The sequence below is a fragment of the Penicillium malachiteum genome, assembly GCF_028827825.1.
Source record: "Penicillium malachiteum strain IBT 17515 chromosome Unknown utg000005l:1.0-9002435.0:326005.0-9005861.0, whole genome shotgun sequence".
Classification (NCBI taxonomy): domain Eukaryota; kingdom Fungi; phylum Ascomycota; class Eurotiomycetes; order Eurotiales; family Aspergillaceae; genus Penicillium; species Penicillium malachiteum.
In genome coordinates, this window is record NW_026643099.1 from 6,786,934 (window position 1) to 6,805,089 (window position 18,156).

At 45.7% G+C, this 18,156-nt stretch overlaps 8 protein-coding genes across 8 annotated transcripts; 4 read left to right on the forward strand and 4 right to left on the reverse strand.

Annotated features, from left to right (window-relative positions):
- Positions 1–64: 64 nt before the first annotated feature.
- N7483_012512 (uncharacterized protein) lies at positions 65–309 on the forward strand (the record flags this gene model as incomplete). Its single annotated transcript, XM_057095939.1, has 2 exons — positions 65–87; positions 108–309. The coding sequence occupies 2 exons, from the start codon at positions 65–67 to the stop codon at positions 307–309; spliced, it is 225 nt and encodes a 74-aa protein (XP_056941910.1).
- A 6,196-nt stretch (positions 310–6,505) lies between these two features.
- Positions 6,506–6,781, reverse strand: N7483_012513 (uncharacterized protein; the record flags this gene model as incomplete). The annotated part of the gene is made up of 1 exon (XM_057095940.1): positions 6,506–6,781. One exon carries the CDS (start codon positions 6,779–6,781, stop codon positions 6,506–6,508), a length of 276 nt encoding a protein of 91 aa, XP_056941911.1.
- A 1,192-nt stretch (positions 6,782–7,973) lies between these two features.
- On the forward strand, positions 7,974–8,419 carry N7483_012514 (uncharacterized protein; the record flags this gene model as incomplete). The annotated part of the gene is made up of 2 exons (XM_057095941.1): positions 7,974–7,997; positions 8,057–8,419. 2 exons carry the CDS (start codon positions 7,974–7,976, stop codon positions 8,417–8,419), a joined length of 387 nt encoding a protein of 128 aa, XP_056941912.1.
- A 674-nt stretch (positions 8,420–9,093) lies between these two features.
- On the forward strand, positions 9,094–10,125 carry N7483_012515 (uncharacterized protein; the record flags this gene model as incomplete). Its single annotated transcript, XM_057095942.1, has 3 exons — positions 9,094–9,495; positions 9,562–9,645; positions 9,697–10,125. 3 exons carry the CDS (start codon positions 9,094–9,096, stop codon positions 10,123–10,125), a joined length of 915 nt encoding a protein of 304 aa, XP_056941913.1.
- Positions 10,126–10,486: 361 nt separating this feature from the next.
- Positions 10,487–10,690, forward strand: N7483_012516 (uncharacterized protein; the record flags this gene model as incomplete). The annotated part of the gene is made up of 1 exon (XM_057095943.1): positions 10,487–10,690. One exon carries the CDS (start codon positions 10,487–10,489, stop codon positions 10,688–10,690), a length of 204 nt encoding a protein of 67 aa, XP_056941914.1.
- A 605-nt stretch (positions 10,691–11,295) lies between these two features.
- On the reverse strand, positions 11,296–12,327 carry N7483_012517 (alpha/beta hydrolase; the record flags this gene model as incomplete). Its single annotated transcript, XM_057095944.1, has 2 exons — positions 11,296–11,771; positions 11,823–12,327. The coding sequence occupies 2 exons, from the start codon at positions 12,325–12,327 to the stop codon at positions 11,296–11,298; spliced, it is 981 nt and encodes a 326-aa protein (XP_056941915.1).
- Positions 12,328–13,987: 1,660 nt separating this feature from the next.
- Positions 13,988–15,378, reverse strand: N7483_012518 (uncharacterized protein; the record flags this gene model as incomplete). The annotated part of the gene is made up of 3 exons (XM_057095945.1): positions 13,988–14,432; positions 14,517–14,973; positions 15,159–15,378. 3 exons carry the CDS (start codon positions 15,376–15,378, stop codon positions 13,988–13,990), a joined length of 1,122 nt encoding a protein of 373 aa, XP_056941916.1.
- A 2,384-nt stretch (positions 15,379–17,762) lies between these two features.
- Positions 17,763–18,098, reverse strand: N7483_012519 (tetratricopeptide repeat protein; the record flags this gene model as incomplete). The annotated part of the gene is made up of 1 exon (XM_057095946.1): positions 17,763–18,098. The coding sequence occupies one exon, from the start codon at positions 18,096–18,098 to the stop codon at positions 17,763–17,765; it is 336 nt and encodes a 111-aa protein (XP_056941917.1).
- Between the last annotated feature and the right edge of the window lie 58 nt (positions 18,099–18,156).

Sequence of the window (18,156 nt, forward strand, 5' to 3'; positions counted from 1 at the left end):
TTTTTCAACTACTGAGCTTCAAGTCACATCGCCCCCGAAAGACTTTCAATCTTGCACATTCGAAATGTATCTTGATACGGTATTTTCGTCTATTTTCCTCTTTATAGGCGTCTCTGCTGCCCCTGCCCCAGCTCCCCCGTAGATACCTGCTACGCCCAGCTTCGTCTTTACGGGGGACCAGGCTGCTTCCGCCAGAACTGGGGCGAGCTGGGAGTTTACGGCAAGTATATGAATGTATACAACAATTTCAGCAATTTCACTGTTCAGTCTGTGAGCTACGACTTAGCCAACAACTACACCTGTAAGTAGATTATTAAAAGCCCTTTCTCATTCTCGATCTAACCAAAGCAGTGAGTGTCTACAGTGACCTCAAGTGCCAGCTCGGAGCGCAGCATACTAGCTTGAACACCTATCTTTCAAATAACGAGATACTACTTAGCTATAAAGTCCATTGCAGCTATCTTTAGGCTTTTGAACAAGACCTCTGGTAGGCTACAAAATGCCTGGTTCCCAGGATGCAATTACTCTTGAAAAGCTTTACTTTCGCCGATTTGGCCAAGCACAGAAACCACAAGTCGCGTCACAAGATTCCTCATGGTGTCGCTTCTATCTCCACAGTTTTCTGGGGTGTTATCATACACAAACCGAACAAGTTCAACAATAGCTTAAATACTACTTGGATACATCTTGAAGTGTGCCAGGGTCTCAAACATTTTGGCCAGGACCATGCTTTGTAAGGATTCAATAAGATATTTATCTGCAAGAACGTAAAGTCAAGCTTGGCCGAGGAAAACAGGTGTGAAGTCTTGGCAATGATCAGTATTCCTTGGTGGTTGAAATTCATGGTTAGATTCGTTGTGAACTTCTGAGTCTGTAATAACCAAGGTTTCCGAGAATAATCGCTATAGGTCGGTTGTATAGATCTCTTTGTATATAGGTTAAATTTCAACAATATTGGGATTTTCAGCCTAAAGACGATAATCTGGATAAGCCTCAGCCTCCCCAGTAACTGGCCTAGAGTAGCCGGTACTAACCTTCTGGTTGAGTTACTTTAAGCGACGCTTGGCTAATTTCTTATAGTTTGCTCTAGATAGGCCCTGATATTCAGGAGCGGGCTCTGGCTCAGGTTCAGCAGCTGACGCGTCATATAAATCGGCAGGTAGCACCTTATAATATCCATAGGCCTGCTTAGGCTTAGCAAGTGGCTCTTCACAAGGCTCGCAATCATCAGGTAACTAGAGTCTCAGGCGCAGGCTCTTCAGGAGGTAGGACGTAGGAGGGACTTAGGTATGAACAATTCTGAAGGTAAGCAAATTCACAGAGGCGAGCAAACGTTTCTCCATCAACATCTGGCCATTCGACGCGTCTGGTCCTGGTTTCCAGCATCCCGCCGTTGATAAGGGTATTTAGACTCGGAGAAAGCCCGGCTATATGTATAGTGCCGCCTGTTATTACCTTCCATATCTCTGACATGGATTTACTCTTTCAAACCCTAATCACATGATACTGTAAAATTACAGCTTCTACGTCAAACATGTAAACTTCCTGACAGATATTATAGTATATGGTAGGGTGCTTTTGGCTGTCGCCAAGAATACATTGATGTCGAATATGGGATTATTCAGTAATAATAGCACCTAATGGGAGCGAGGCTTCAAAAGTGTGTATGTATGTAAATTTCTGCTATATCTGGTCTGTAATTTACGGTGTAGGCTTACATAAGCTGGCAATGTGATCCACCAGGTCCGACAATTGAAGCAAGTCACATGATCATCTTTGTTTAAGGTTCCTGTGCGTGTTGTCGTAAGTCATTGACCCCGCGCTGTGAAATCGAAGCGTAACAGAAAACTGCTCCCCACCCTCCAGCAAGACAAGCTGGCGAACAAAGCATGACTATCTCAAATCCTATCCCTTCTATTCCTTCCGAATTCGATGATGAGGTTGATAATGCTGATGCTGACCTCCCTTCCGGATACGTATGGGCATATCCATGCAAGCTTCCTTCGTGTCCCGACTACGGCAAGTCCTGGGTCCTTTAAAGTAATTTCCTCCTCCATCTGTAGGAGCAATATGCACACAAAATGACAGCAATGACACCAGACGCACGCCGTACAATCGAGAAAAAGTGGCGTTATACGACCGATCCTTATCTACTACCTTAGGCGGCCCTAGATTTCCCTTCCTAAGAGGATCCAGATAAACACATATGGGAATATAGTTTCAGAGATAACACTAGGAAGATAATAACGGGCAGGGGCACGAGGAAGCAAATGAAAATACATAAGCGTCAGGACGCTGAGAAAAGCAGGGAAGGCAGATAGCGTAGCTATATTCTCACTGGTGCGTTGTTAGCCCACTAAATGTAGCCTATCGCGACGAGGTAGAACTACTGTACCGAGGAGATACAAATATGTAACAAAGTCTGTATTTAGCTAGCTGTGGCCTTTAGCCCTTGACAAGAATTAAAGAGTTTATGACCATATTATCTAACAGGGGCAGCTTTCCTTTATACTGCTAGGCATAGACTTTTCTTGCTATTATAACTAGTTTAGGTGACTACAGTTACTAGGTTAGAAGAAGTATAAACAAGCAACACCATAACTTAGGGGGGTAATACCGATTTCCGGAAATACTATATATATCTATAGATTTTCAGACTCTTCTTTGGTATAATAAGAAATTCATAACCATAATGGTTAGAGAAAGTTCTAATTTAGCGGAATATATGGACTCCAACTCAGATTCCATCCCCTGAAAATATCGAAGACTACAGATACTGCTTTGGGTACTAAAGAATCTACCACAAGAAGAAACTTTTTTAAGATTGCCTTATAGTATATTTACGTAATTTACTGTATAGGTGGGCAAGATTGAGAATCAGAGAAGTTTTTTCCAGGTATCAAATAAACTCTACACAAAACCTTATAGACCCATCGTGCTCCGGTACTCGATACTCTAAACCCAACTCTACTCAAGACAACCGTAGATACATTTCATACAAAGCCTATCTGGAAAGAAGTCGAATAATTTCGGAATGTCCTCCATGGTGTGCCTACCAGAGCGACGTGCGTCCTTGGTTATTAATTGTGGTAGAATCAGTATCAGGATGTCGCAATAGATTTTCAGCGCTTTCGCGTAACCCGTTTGCCGAAGCGAAGAGCAACGTAGTAAATTTGTGAGAGCTAGGCTTATTTACTAAAACAGAATCGTGTTGGAGAAGAAGGGAAACAGTAGAAGAATGTCCAAACATGATGGCTACCTGGAGTGGAGTCGTCCCTATGGGGCTCTTTTGGTTGACATCGATTGACTTTTGTCGCAGAAGAAGTCGAACTATTTGGTACTGCCCTGTACGGCATACACACCACAGTGGGGGAATCACTTGTCGAGACTGTGCATTGAGCTGTATACCAGGTTGTTGCAACAAGAGATAGGCAGCGCTGAAAAACGAAGCCTCGGCTGCATAAGCTAGTGGCGCTACGCCCGATCTATTAGTCATATTGAGCTTTAGACCATTCTGGCGTAAAAGAAGTCGCAACAATCTCTCTTTCCTACCACTTACAGCATGCCAAAGAGCTGTGCGACCATTGAAGTCCCGGTAATTCACGTTAAGATCTGAATTGAGAAGGAGAGACTCAACGAGTCTGGTGGAGTTATGATCACTGAATTTCCGGGCAGCCAACAATAGGGGGGTGTCGCCTCCGAAGTTAGGATAGTTTATATTTACCCGCTGGTTCTAGACCAGGATTTGAACAGACAAGTAGTCCTCCTTACTAATAGCAAAATATAGAGGGGTTTGCCCAACATTATTCTCCACGTTGAGCTCTACTCGCGGATCCAATAATAGTAGTTAAAGAATAGTATACTGGCGGTGCTCTATAGCATATATAACTGCTGTTATGCCGGCAGAGCAGCGATCATTGACATCGATATCCGGTTGCTGGAGTAGCTGCCTGACTATGGCGACCGTACCACAGGCAGTCGCAATGGAAAGAAGACCGCGGCCTCTGAAGTCACAGCAATAGCCAATATGTGCTTTGTGTTTAAGGAGCAAAGCCACCGCTTGTGGATACCTTAGCTTAATAGCCAGAAGGAGAGTTGACTTTCCACCGTACTCGGAGTCTAAACTTGCACCATATTGAAGGATCTATTGTTCTGTAATATCCAGTCTCTGATGTGAAACAGCATGGTAGAGTGGCGGGATTCTCACAGAGCCAAGACAATGACAAAGTGCTGTTGTAATAACTGTATATGTTTTTCTATGGAAGAAGCATAGATTAAATAGGGAGGGCTTGTCGATATATGTATAAATATGGTAAAGCAGCGTGGCTGGGAGTTGATGAAGCATATTCGCTGTAGATATTTGTGGAAGTTTTATAACGGGTCAAAACGACAAGGAAAGTGCAATAAAGCTTCCGTTTATATGTTTTTCATTAACCCGCATATAAACCTGACCAATATAGGTCCCAGGAGCACTTTGATCTAAGGAAACTCAAGCTCCTCACTAACTTCATGGGCTATGTGTTGAATCGGGGCGCACATTCTAGCAGCTTACCCCTTTATCATGACAAGCAATATGTTGGACGATTCCGTTTGAATCCCACCATGCGGCAATAAGCCACCGGTCCTAGGAGATAGTTCACAGGCATTATCAGAATACTTTGCTAGAATCCAGCATCTGAATAGGGCGAGAGACGAAAATAACAGTCAGGCCTTGCTACTTAGCACTTTCAGGAGCCTGATACATACTTACGAGGGTGCTACAATACTACAATGTTGGTTACCTGCCTGATCTGTCCAAACCGATAGGTTGGCGGTCGGGAGGTATAGCAATGTGCGGGCTGGATTGAATAAACAATCACCTATGAGGTAATTGCCATAGATGATGGGTCTTTACATACGCATGCTTTGAGAAACCACCGGATAAAGCTGTTCTTGCTCCTGGGAGCGCGTGTGTAGCTCAGCCGACTTTGCAACATACCCATCTCCCTTCACACCAGCGATTCCCGATGCCTCATAGATGAGGTTAAAAGAAAATATATAGAGGGCTAGACGGCCATACCATTTTGTTCGGTCTCGGGATAGAATCCAGAAGCAAAATGTGTAATGTGTTGATTGATCACCGAAGTTATTTTCAGTGGCGGTGATTCATTAATGTTTGGTGAGGCTGAACGTTGAACCATAAGAACGAAACCAAAAAAGAATAACCCACAAAAATCACTTTTTAACCTTTATATAAATTATGAAAGTTCTCTTCTCTTGTAAATTATTTCTTATATAAGCTCTGAGATCGAATTGCCAGCACCTGAGCACCATCATAAAATATGTTTGGAATGGTTCGTATGGCCTACCCCTGCAAGCTACCTTTGTTGACAACGTATTAGAAAATGATTTTAATCTGGATCTCCACCAGATCTAGGAAGAGTCTGATCTACCAGCATCGCATCCGTGTCTTGCGACAGAGTCTGACGAGACCAAGCCCGAAAGCTCGTATACGGAAAAGACCATGGCACATCGTGCGCAAGATCCCATTGTGGAATGCTTATTCTACTCCAACACCAAAAGCAATCATGCTTTCCGGTGGATGGGGCCGAGCCCACTGCTTCTCTCGACAAAGTCCGAGGATATCTTCGTCTACATTTCAGCCTTCTTGTCAGAGAAAATAAGCTGGTTGGAAGTTCGCCTTACGCAGCTGGATCTATTTACCAGAGGCGTAGTGGACGAGCATCTGTTCTTCATCCCTCGGATAGAAACAGCGTCCTGGAAGTTTCAGCATATACGACAGGAGATACTTGACACTGTCTCTCATGCCACTTGCGTGATACTGGGCTGCCACTTTCGGTCATCCGTGTGGCCGCGCTTAGAGCCATTTCCGTACTCCGTTTCGTCCACTCTATCTCCCTTGGCGGCATTGCCTACTACGCGTTCTCTGTATCCTTCGCATTTTGTACGGAACCTCTCAGCCAACTAAATATGAGACTAGTACACACCTACTGTACTGTATAGTTAATCCTGTTAATCACAGATGTACATTTCCTTACCAGTCCTCTAGAAGGTCAGGAGTACATGATCCTAGAGATCAATATAAAGGTATATAAGCCACTTATGTATATGGCTATAAATCAAGACTATTTGAGCTTTGTCGCCACTTGTCATAGAGTCATAGAGAATTTGTATATTTCGATCCTCTATTTGAAATTCTTACTAGTGGGTAGCTTGAATGGAAGCATCACCATAATGACAGCCCGGAAAACCCCTGAAATTCAACATTTCCTTGCCCGGGGCTTATATAGAGAGCGGAAAAGACAATTGTCCTATTGTTTTATTACATGACTGATCGGTGGAACGGTCACTCTTGCTGGGATCGTATCATTGCAGGCATACATCTCTCCCAAGAGCACCAGAGAACCAGGTACTGCTCGACAAGATGGCCATCCTTATTCACCAGCCGCTTCGCTTTAGTGTCAACGGGCTATTTACGACCGACCTAGTACTTGATTAGCTGAGCTTAGTCCATTTTATTATGCGTAATCACCTCATTGGAATAGGAACCATCTTGTTCGACACTAGGAAGGTGGTTTGTCCCAGAAAGACCTGACGCGCTGCTCGCGCTCCTGGATGGCTCTCCATCAGATATCACATACGAAAGATCCTCACTTGTCTCTGAGAGCTCGCCGGCGGCTTCCGTGGAGGCAGTAGACCGTGTCTGAAAGGATCCTGTTCCTTCGTAGTCACTGCACCATGACTGTACTTCAAATGCTTCGTTTCCGTGGTGAATAGACATCTTCAGCTGCCTCACGACGCAAATGCTGAGACAAGGATAAAAAAGACAAAAGGTGAATCCAGGAGGCTAGGATGGGTTCGATTTTCAAAGCAGCACAACACTGCAGTATGAGCTAGGACAGGCAAAATCCGATTGGCAAGGTGCTGGCTAAATATTAATTCTTTGGGAACGGAGTCGTTGCGTGATTGAAATCCCTAAGTCTTCATGATTCATAGTGATTGCTTGATATTGTAACTACTGTACCGTACTGTCGACTTTCATTGATTGGTAATCTTTGGTCTTAACAAAACGGACGTCCTTTGGAGCCAAGATGCGTAAAAGTTCAACAAACACTGTTGGATCATGTCGGCGTGTTGACACAAGCCACTTCCACCTCAGGATACACCTACAGCTGCTTTATCAATGGTCTTTCTGATGCCCCGATTTGGAAGTTTACGAATGGTGCTCTTTCACCGCTGGATCAATGTCCCTTATTCAACATGAAAAGTCATGCCTATATGCCTAGATCGCGTTTGAATCCCCAAGCTACGACGCTTACGACGGACAACCCTTAGCCTACTCATAAATACAGACCTAAATTGATCGAAACTAAAACTCCTGGCCGTCCTATGATATATCAATCGCATCCATCTAATTATTGTTCCAATCAACCTGCCGCTATCAACTCCTATCCAAAGTTATCTTACTGCAGATCTTTCTCACTTCTCACTTATCGACATCGCTCTTCCGACACCACTTAAATAAAATATGCAGCGGATTCTGAATTCAGCGCAGTCTTAAGATGGATTGACAGTGGCAGTTACGCCATTGCTTCACGAGACATGCGAGGACGAGGATGTCTTAACGCAGCGAAATACTCTCTTGACCGACAATGCTAGTTCAGCATCGGTGGAAGGTACCGAATTCAGTTTCCCTGCCGTGGAGACATTTCCACTTAGGAGATATCCAATATCGGACGAAAGAGGTAATCTACATGGTCACTATTCTTGGAGTATGAGCTGTTTGCTCTCCAGGGACTGCGAATAAGGTAGACTAGCCGTCTTACCCTGCCCAGACTGGAGTGCACACTGCCATCCACTACTAGGGCTGGTCGCGCCCCATCTGCCTCCAGAGTGTTTTGGCCATATGTCCTAGGTATTCGGAGCCTTCTACAGCTCGGGCTTTCACTGTCGCAGCATCTTTCAAGGATGCAATGCTCAAGACCAATGGGGATCCAGTATGTGCGTTTATGAATTCCCGTCAGTCACTTAAGACTCGCTGGATAACGGCTGTAAGGTGTCGGGTGCTTTGAGGAATACGCACAAGCTGACTCATGATGGGATTCCCCACAAACCGTTTGCTTGCACTTTTACGGGCTGTCGTAGCCGCTTCAAACGCCGGAAAGCCCTCGAGCGACACTCTGTGGTTCATCTCGGAGTAAAGCCCTATGCCTGCTGGGTACCTTATTACTATCGAAAGTTCCAGCGACGTGACAATCTGAACGCCCACTACTTGACACACGGAAAACGTGCGGGCCGGAATTTGTACGTGGCCACTCTGGATCCAGCGAGTCCTCTGTTCGACACTGGTTATCGTGGTCGAATCACCCCAGAGGAGTGGCCATTGGATATTCAGTGGCCATATCCTGTTCCGAATTGATTACGCACTTTCTACCCAAATATGGAGGGGGAAATTCATCCCGACTGGTTGGAGATTTCCCATTCAGTGACTAATCGGTCACCTAATAACAATGTGGCGAAGAGGGACATTGGAGCATTTGTTTTGTTATTCCCAACTTATTACCAAGGGATATATTGTTTGCATTATCAGCTAGTAAGAGGGCTTGGTCATCTTGTTCATATTTCGCATTCGGTCCGATATTCCCAAATTTGTCTCTTTAGATTCAATTAAATTATTTGCTGTCGTCGAAACGCCGATCCAATCATCAAAACATCTCTTCTTGGTTTGCTAAGACCATATTTGTTGATTTGCCAGGCAATGAAAGGAATTATGAGATAATCTTATTTATACTAGCCTTAATGGATCGAGCATGAGATACAGGCCTGCTCGAAATCCGTTTCACTATGTTCTTTCATTCGTGTAATTGAACCCTTGGCTGGCTTCTAATTTGACAATCATTACTGAGCTAGACTCTTCTGAGAAATATATGGGTCAGGCCAAGACTTTGAAGAATTTCGAAGAAAACAGGGGGATGAAGCTGATTTCAAGCAGCCCTGTATTGATAGAACCGGTGTACAGATCAGATCAGGAAGTTCAGAAGATACCACCGCTCGCCGCTCTATCAAGTAGCTGACACGCTGAAGAACATCGACATGGACACGCTGGAAACCATCCACGCGTTCACCTTGGCACCGTGGGACGCACGCGTGCGCACAGACGTCACAGCAGTTCCGCAGTCACTGGACGAATCGGGCGGGTTTATGCAGATCGCAATCAGCGGCTCGGCGCGGAACGGGCTAGTCGGGTTTGGGGTCGCGATCGAAAAGCAGCCACCTCAGTACCGAAAACCGAGACTAAAAGCCCTTTCCATCACACTAGGTGTACGATCAGAGCAAAACCCATTCTCTGCGGAGCTCACCGCAATGGCACACGCACTGAAAATGCAAGTGGCACTGAAGAATTACAGGATTACGCTACTCACGAGCAACAAAGCGAGCAACAAAGCGGCCACTCTTACAGTCAGGAACCCTCGACAGCAGTCGGGCCAGGACTTTGTGGGTGAATTGTACAGGTCGATGAGAAGAATGCGAAGGAATGGCAACCGGATCGATATCATCTAGGTCCGCGCCAGTGAGAAGAACAGATTGTTGGGCCTGGCTAAGGAACAGGCCAGGGCTGCGACTCACAAGGACGCTCTCGTACAGGTACAGGCGCCGAGGATGAAGTCAACGACCCTGAATCTCGCATAGTCCCAGGTGAACCCGGGCAAAAGCCTGCCAGAGAACGTCGGGAAACACGTGAAACGCGTCGACACCGTGCTTTCAGGAAAACACACTCGACAGCTGTACGATCGCCTATCGTGGAAAGAAGCAAGCGTGCTGGCTCAACTCCGGACGGGCATGGCCAGACTCAATGGATATCTCTCTCAGATCAACGTGGCTGAGACGGATCAATGTGCATGTGGACAAGCAAGAGAAACGGTGGAGCATTTCCTCTTTCGTTGTCGGAGGTGGACGGTGCACCGGACAAGGCTGCTACAATGTACGGACACTCATCGAGGCAATATATCTTACTTCCTGGGCGGCAAATCGCCGTCCGATGGCCAGAACTGGACGCCGAACTTGGAAGCAGTGCGAGCCTCAATACGGTTTGCAATCGCCACGGGTCGACTAGACGTCATATAAGAAGGCCTACCAATACGGACAACCTTCCCCTCTCCCCTACTAACCTCCTCCAACCACCTTATGCCAAAGACGGTAGACGCGCTTCAATTGCCGAAGATAGGATGTTGAACACTTGAAGAAGCGCCTTCAAGCCAGTCTGCCCCAAAATACTAACCCACAAGGATTTTTATGGCATGAACGAGTGAGATAATATACACTGGGACTATTTCATGTATGGGCTCTAAGGAGACACGGCATATATTTTGGACATGTACATTAGATCAGTGATAGTTGCCCTTTCGGCTGAGCCGCCGGGCGTTAATGAATTGTGTGTGTGTGTGTACCCGATTTGCGACGCAGATTAGATTTCGATGTCGACACCATGGTCCCGAGTGCTGGATTCGTGCTCTCTCCCTCTACCCATCCTGAAGCGTCCCCGGAGGAGTCGGAAAATTCGAAACCATATACGACGGTCCAACTCAAAGCTGCATTCAAACGATGGCACAACGCCGTTACCTTGGATTGTATTGAAGAGCAATTCGCCGCACCTGCAAAACCAGTGTCATACCCCATTACGATGGCCTAGTTTTGAATCAGCAGGCAACTATTTCATGGAACTTTACCCTATTCACTTGAAGATCCTACCTAATTGATGTCAAATTTGAAGACAAGCCCTACAGCGACGCAGAAGTTATCTACCAGCAGGCGACTGAAGGCTGATCAGCAGCAGATCTCATTGCTGCAAATAATGATCTGGTCTCCTAAGTACAAGCTATGGAATTCCTACAAGCGAGAAGGAGTGCTTATGGAAATTATGCGACGCGCAAGGCAAATTTCAAGCAGAGCCTGATGCGTGCGGTAACCTAGTGCTCGAACCCAGCACCCATGCTGGAGCTAGCATGGAATCTATTTGTCGAGGTTGAAAAGGGAAGAATTGAGGTTTCAATCCCCGAATTTCTCTATCCAGCCAAATCTTTGACCTGGCTTGCAAATTTGGTATAGATGATCTCTCGGCTTCGCTGAATAGATCTCACGCGCTGTGCCAGCCCTCACATATCTCAGCATTGCGTAATTATTGAAAGCTCAGCTCGGTCATATACACTACAAGAGAAATCCGGCGATCAATGATCTATGTTGTAACGCAAACGCCATGGAGCAACGCTGTGCAGCAATTGACTCTTTATTATGCGTTCATTGGTGTCTTTCCAGCCACTTGTACACCCGGTCTGCGATCTCAAGGTTATTCTTCTCCATGAAGAACATATGTCCGTTACCATGGATGCCTTCCTTGCCTAGATCTGCGTACTCAACGTCTACACCAACTTGCTCCAGATATTTCACGGTGCAATAATCGTATGGCGCATGGAACGATGCTTCACCAGTAACAACAAGTTCGGGGATTTTTCTCAGGTTCGTCAACTGCTTCGCTGGGTCCTTCTGCATGATGCACTGGTCGTGATCAGTGTCGATTGCTGGCTCGATAATTTTCTCAATATTTTCGGCATTTTTGCCTACAGACGGTTCGTATCCGATTGCAAGATCGGTGAGACCGAAAGCGAAAGCTGGGTCATTCCCAAACGGCGGCCGAAGCGTGAACGGTGGACCAGACGGCTCGAGCTGGACAATACCTTTTACTAGGTCTGGCCGCATGTCTCCGACCCTCCAACCTACTCGACTGTTAACTACTTCAACTAGTCATAGTGTCTCGCTGAGTTTACCGTATGCACCAGCCTGTGAGTGACTGATAATGAAACAGTCTCCTACGAGATCGACTAGAGCTGAATATGCCTGCGCATTTTGTTCTTCGCTTATGAAGCGATCAGTCTGGAATTGCATTTGGCTCCTGTAGAAAGCATCAAAAGTTGAGTCGCCAATGCGGCCGGTGCCAGGCCATTGGGTATGAAGCTTCGCCTGTGGCCATTGGTTGCCGTTGTTTGCTACGTCGGTGAATATATCAGAGACAGAATTGGGGGAGCCAATGTACCCAATACTTCCCTGTTCGGGAAACCAGAAGGAACGGCCGCGGGCAGGTTGGTCTGAGAGGTAGACTGTGTAACCTTTGGAGATAAAATAGGATGCCCATCCTGGCCGCCCGTCTGGAGTATCAAGGAAATTGGTGCCGGTCTGAGCCGCGCCTGCAATGAAGATAATGGGAGGTGGTGGATTCGCCGGGATTGGCTCAGGGGAGAGCCTCTCGACGTAAATTTGCCCTACCATAACCATTGATGAAGAATTGATCGCATTTTCCTGTTTAAAGATCTTAGATATGCGTAGAATTGGTGGGAACCAGGACTTGCCGTGACATTCGTGTATCGTCCACCAACGTAGAGAACATCGCGCTTAAACAGAGTGTCCTTAAGCTGGGACCTATGAGTTCGCACATTGCCTCCTAGAAAAGCAACGTGCATCAAATACGTGAGAGAAGCCAAGGTACGAAAGCTAAACATATCACCACAATTCTGCAAGAAATGCAGGGATTCTGGAAAGGATACGCTTGGAGGGAGAGAAAAGAACTTCCAGTTCGAATTTGTAGAGGATCTGTGGCTTTCCGCCTTCCCGCCTTCCCGCCTTACCACTTCTTGTTGTTGGTGCGCCTCGGAGTTTGCGTATCCACCTAACCTGTTTTGGAGGAATTTACCAAAAACCCTTGGAATATCTCTTAATCCTACCACTTCGTGCCAAGGGTTGCTCACCATACCGTCCAAATACCCGTTCTTATATAGCCTTATACTTGTAATACAACCATGGTGAATGACAGACTCAACAGAATTTCATCAGTTTTATTAAATCAGAGAACTTAGTACGTATAAGTATTGGAATTTACCATTATATGATAGGACCGCTGCTCTGTGTCGGAGGAGGTGACTTATTGATGATCTAAATGATTCATTCAGTATGGATTGATTCGATTAAGGATCTCTGCTGCTTCCATTAGGAAGATCACTGTATCGCGGAAGGCACACCGGAGACTTCAAGAGAGTTAACTATTAGTTTAGACAGGCGGCAGAAGCATGACGAAGGCGGTTTTCTCTAACGCTAGTACGGTGATGCTGCTGAACCTTTTCCTTCTCGAGAGTCTGTTTATCTGTAAGATTAGGATTCTGATCAACAGGCTGGCTTGAATTGGTCATATAAGAAGTTAAAAACTATGCTCTGGGGGAGTAAACTCGGTAATAATATTTATAGGATGACTGTGGGTAGAACGGAGTCTTTCTTTGCCAATTGGCTCTACTTATCTCCGATTAGGAGCGACTTTGCGATGCCTGGCAGAGGGATCGGAGAAAGAAGCTACATGCGTTGACATAAGGCGTTCCTGGATCGTTGTCCAATAAAATAGCGCAAGGAGCGCCCATATGGTGGCGCAGTATTCGAACAAACATCAATATGTATAGGCGCAAAGCAATCATTCCTTTGAAGATGGAAAGGGCTCTTCTAGATCACCGAAGATGATTTGTCAAGTACATGAACAAGTTAAAGAAAAATTGCGGAAGGTCCACCACCTTCTAATAGATCAAAGATCAAAATTATAAGAGTGATATTGAAGTCCCTTCATACCTACGTACCGGCTATCCGCCGAACTCGGCCAGTATCAGCCACACCTACTAGGATCGGGATTACTTTAGCAGCCTACAGGAGTTCGTCGATCCAATTGAACTGTTACTATATCATTGATCGGCAGCAGCACGTTCATGAAACTCCTTTGTACAACGCCCAGACAATGGTGAAATAAAATCATCTGAAATCTATCACAAGCCCCGCTGGCGTAACCGCAGCCAGCCCGACCATTCATAACCAGCCCCTTCCAGGAGAAGGCTGGCTAGCACTAAGCAAAGATTTGTCTCTTATCTGTATTGCAGATTGCTCCTGATGCCCCAAGCTCCTACTACTCGCAGAAGAATGCGCTTCGGGTGAACTCCACGATGGAGTGTCTGCTGGATTGATCCCATTCCTGCCGATTCTGATCTCCTAGTGTCAGCTCCTCCTTACTTGAATCTGTATTTGCCTGCCAGATGTCCATGCGTCCTGTGATTCTTTGATAGCTTTTGTCGCTGTTCTTGATATTGTGGGGCTCTGCCGGTTGAGACAGACTGCCTATAATCTCCAAGCTATTGTTGTCATTCTCCCTCTGAAGCCGTGCAGCTTGTCTTACTTTCCTACAGATTCGCCGGTAAAGATGCCGCGTGGTGGGCAGTATGCTAGCTATCATGTAGATGGAGGGTTCGACGAGGGTATAGATCATGGGACCCCCTGAGGCGTACCAGGTTGGGTCAGAGAAGAGTGGAACAGTAAAGAAGACAGAGAAGCGAAGTGCATATATTATTATACCCCTATTTTATATCAACATATTTTCTTGTTCATCTTTTTATCTAAGCAAGACGCAGGAATAAGCGGAGGAGAGGCATGAGACTTACAGCGAGGCAGCCAGAAAAGTAAGGATCAGGCCGATCTTTTCCGAAGTATGCATTTGTAATTTGAGAACAATCGGCCACGGGAGCACCAGTATCATCACATCTATGACCAAACTCGGAATGCTATAGCTCTTATAAAAAAGCATGACGTCCCCATAAGTTCCATTGTTGACATCAGCTGCCTGGGTCCAGAAGTACCTGAAAGGCCGGCAAATCGAAAACGCTAAGATAATGGAAACCAAGCAACAAAGAACTATAATCACGCCAATGCCGGCGATGATGCGGCGATAACGCGAGACTTCGAAGACTTGATAGTAGAGGAAGAGAGTGGCAAGCTTAGCGAACATGATGGCAGGTGTGTAGGTGAATTCGAGAACTTTGGATAATTGCAGCCAGGTCTGAAAGATGTTCAGTAGGATGGCATTGACATGAAACCCTATGCCGCCTATTTTTACCATTACTATCGAGCGTTAGTGTCCATCATTCACTAATCAAATCTTGCAGCTTGAGTTAAGCCACTACATCTTCATCTTTACCCTTTTCCTCAAAAAGTGGCAAATGCTCAATCTTTCTACCTCATTTATATCGTCAAAAAGTCCTTAAAGCCCATAGCCCATGCGAGAAAACAAAATAGTGAATACTTACAGATTCCTGTCGTCGCACTCCCCAAGCAAAACACATAGCACAGCGTATTACATATTAGCATGGGGCCTCCTACGGCCTTAGGATTGAAATACCGGCTCACGTAGAATACCAGCATGAGAAATGTATCAATCACAATAAACGCAATGCTGACCCGCTGGTCCAGACTCGGATCATTTTGCTCAGCCAGGAACTCTGACGAACTCACGCTCGAGGCTGCCATGATGGAAAGAAAAGGTGTTTAAGAGACGGTATATGCAAGGTTATGCACAGTGGGTGCCGTACTGGTGAGTAAAGGAGGGGAAATCGGACGCGGGTATTTCACGTCTCTGACGCACAAATCTTTGAAAAATGAGCTCACATACATATATTTCTGGAGGCGGCGAAGGATGCAGATGTAGCACAGATTCCGGGAGAATTTCCAATTCGGCTAGAGGGACAAAGGAAATCGGTCACTTCTGTTCATATGGGCGCCCCGATTGCTTCAGCATGTGAATGGTTCGTCATAGTCGATACCAAGAACTTGAGCTGCAGGAGGAAGTAAGGTTTCGCAAAACCCATGGAACAAGAGGGGAAATTCCGACCAGGAGCCAGAAATGTTGTCAAAGTAACTAGAGTTTAAGATCCTGTCTGGTTATCAACCTTATCTAAAGATAGCCGCTTGGGCTCATGAACAAACTCATCTCTGTCCGAGGACCATTTAAAAGGATAGGGACCCTCGCCATGGACTCGCATGTATAAAAGATATTACTGTGACATCTAATGTCATTTTCATTCCTATGTAAATGAGCGTAACAGCTAAGTAGTTGGAAGATACGCTTCAAAACCGCAGGCAGTAGGGACCTTAACCCATGACTAGGTAACTAACGTAATCTTCGGGCGAGTGGGTCCAGATGGTCACAGATAAAGCTTTTTTTTGCCTCGAAGAGGACTAAGGAGAGAGGCCACCATTTACAAGAGGATTTTTGGAAAATTTTCTCAAAGGACTCGAGTTCAAGTTCATCATCAACAAAACTCTTCGGGCTATACTCAATATTGCAACAATTCCGGAATAATATTTATTGCGTCGATAGAGCCAAAGTTTCCCATAATGTTCTAGACTTCATAGTGTCAAAGCTTATTCTTCCGGCAAACCCCCCGACCGCACTGTCACTTCTCCCCGGTAGATCGCTCTGGAGACTGCCCCACACCTCCATGTATTAGGCCAGGACTCAAGACTCTCCTTCCCGGGCGTTGTGCCCAGAATTCGCAAGTACCGCTACGTTTCCTCGCCACATATAGTATATAACATATCCGTCCAGCTTTGATGCCATGTTTCCTCTCGCTGACAGTCAATTGTGACATAGTCCAAGCGTTCGGCTGATTTTGTAAGCTTCCCGATCCACGAGGAATTTCATAGCACCATACCTGATTCACGAGCTTCCACTGATGGAGCGCTTTCGTAGTAGATGGTGCGAGACGAATTTGTCGACACCGGTGAGCTCCACTCCTTTTCAGAGGTCTTGTCTGGGCTTTCCAGCCTGTGATTGATGTGAGGGGATCTCGAGCGAGAATTCCTCCGTAATACAGAGTGCGTGGCCCGGCCGCGTTCACACTTGCGCAGAATATGATACATAACTGAATACCTGGCATGATGATAAAACCACGGGCTGGTACGAATGCATAGAACCGCATTGTCGAGGAGTTTATCTACAAAGACATCAAACACTGACACCGTATCGAAGGGCCGCAGTCAGAGAAATCTTGTTTATTCTGAGAATTCAAACGGGTCACCACTCAGGAATATTATCACGTAATTAAACAACTGCACAGAGAATAACCCGCCCGGAGAGCTAAATTTTGCATATCATAGACTTGGAATTTAGTCTTGCACTAAAGTCTGTAATCTGTCGACTAACCCCCATCCCGGTGATGTGAAACACCCTATGTGATGAAATATCTACTAGGTACCTACACATTCTATCACCGCCACTCCCAGTCCATACATTGAATAATTTCCCGAGTGAGGCAGAGAGAATAATTACTCAGTTTCTTATTCCATCGCTTTATTCAACCAAAAATTACAAAGTGTTAGAGTAGCAGATTACAGGTCGATATGTACCACTATAAAATGCGTTATTTGCTGCTATGACGCTAAGATCGTCCACAGAAAAGGCTATGATTGATAGAAAAGATGATGGTGTGTCATGTGGAGTATCCAATTACATATACTCATTTCCTACTTCATCATAATCATGTTAGTAGAAAAAACACCAATTTCGGTGGAATCTATGGCAGCAGAAAGGTACATAGAAGAATAGAACCGATAAGGCGAATACGCGGGAAGGGAACAGTCACGTAACTCTCTGTATGAAAAATACTAGTGCCGCGAAACGGAAAGCTCGCCCCACAACCCTGTCCGCAAGTGGCAGGTTGTCTGCATTGAGGAAACACAACGCTAGTGGAAGTAATCCAGGACCACATCGAACTATGAGGGTATACAGTAGTATAAAGAAAGGTACCAAAGGAAGATATTATTTATATGTGGGCTGCCTTTACACTACAAGCTTTAGATACAGGTCTACTATTGGGAAGCTTTTTCGCATTTCGTGTGGTGATCCAGGAAGTCTAAAGAGCATCGAGACTGGTCACAGTTTTGGAATGCTCACATCTAAGCACCTTCTCTTTTGCTTCCAACGCCCGTCGATGCATCGCTTCCGCCTCTTCATATTTCCCTTGTTTATCAAGCACCGACCCAAGATTGTTAATACTGATGAGTGTGTCAGGATGCTCACATCCAAGCACCCTCTCTCGTGCTTCCAACGCCCGTCGATGCATCGCTTCCGCCTCTTCATATTTCCCTTGGTTGTTAAGCAAATTGCCAAAGTCACTAACACTCACAAGTGTCTTGGGATGCTCCGGTCTAAGCAACTTCTCCCGTGTGTCCAAAGCCCGTCGATACATTATATCTGCTTCTTCATAAGCACCTTGAAGATCTAGAAACCATCCACAATTACATGAA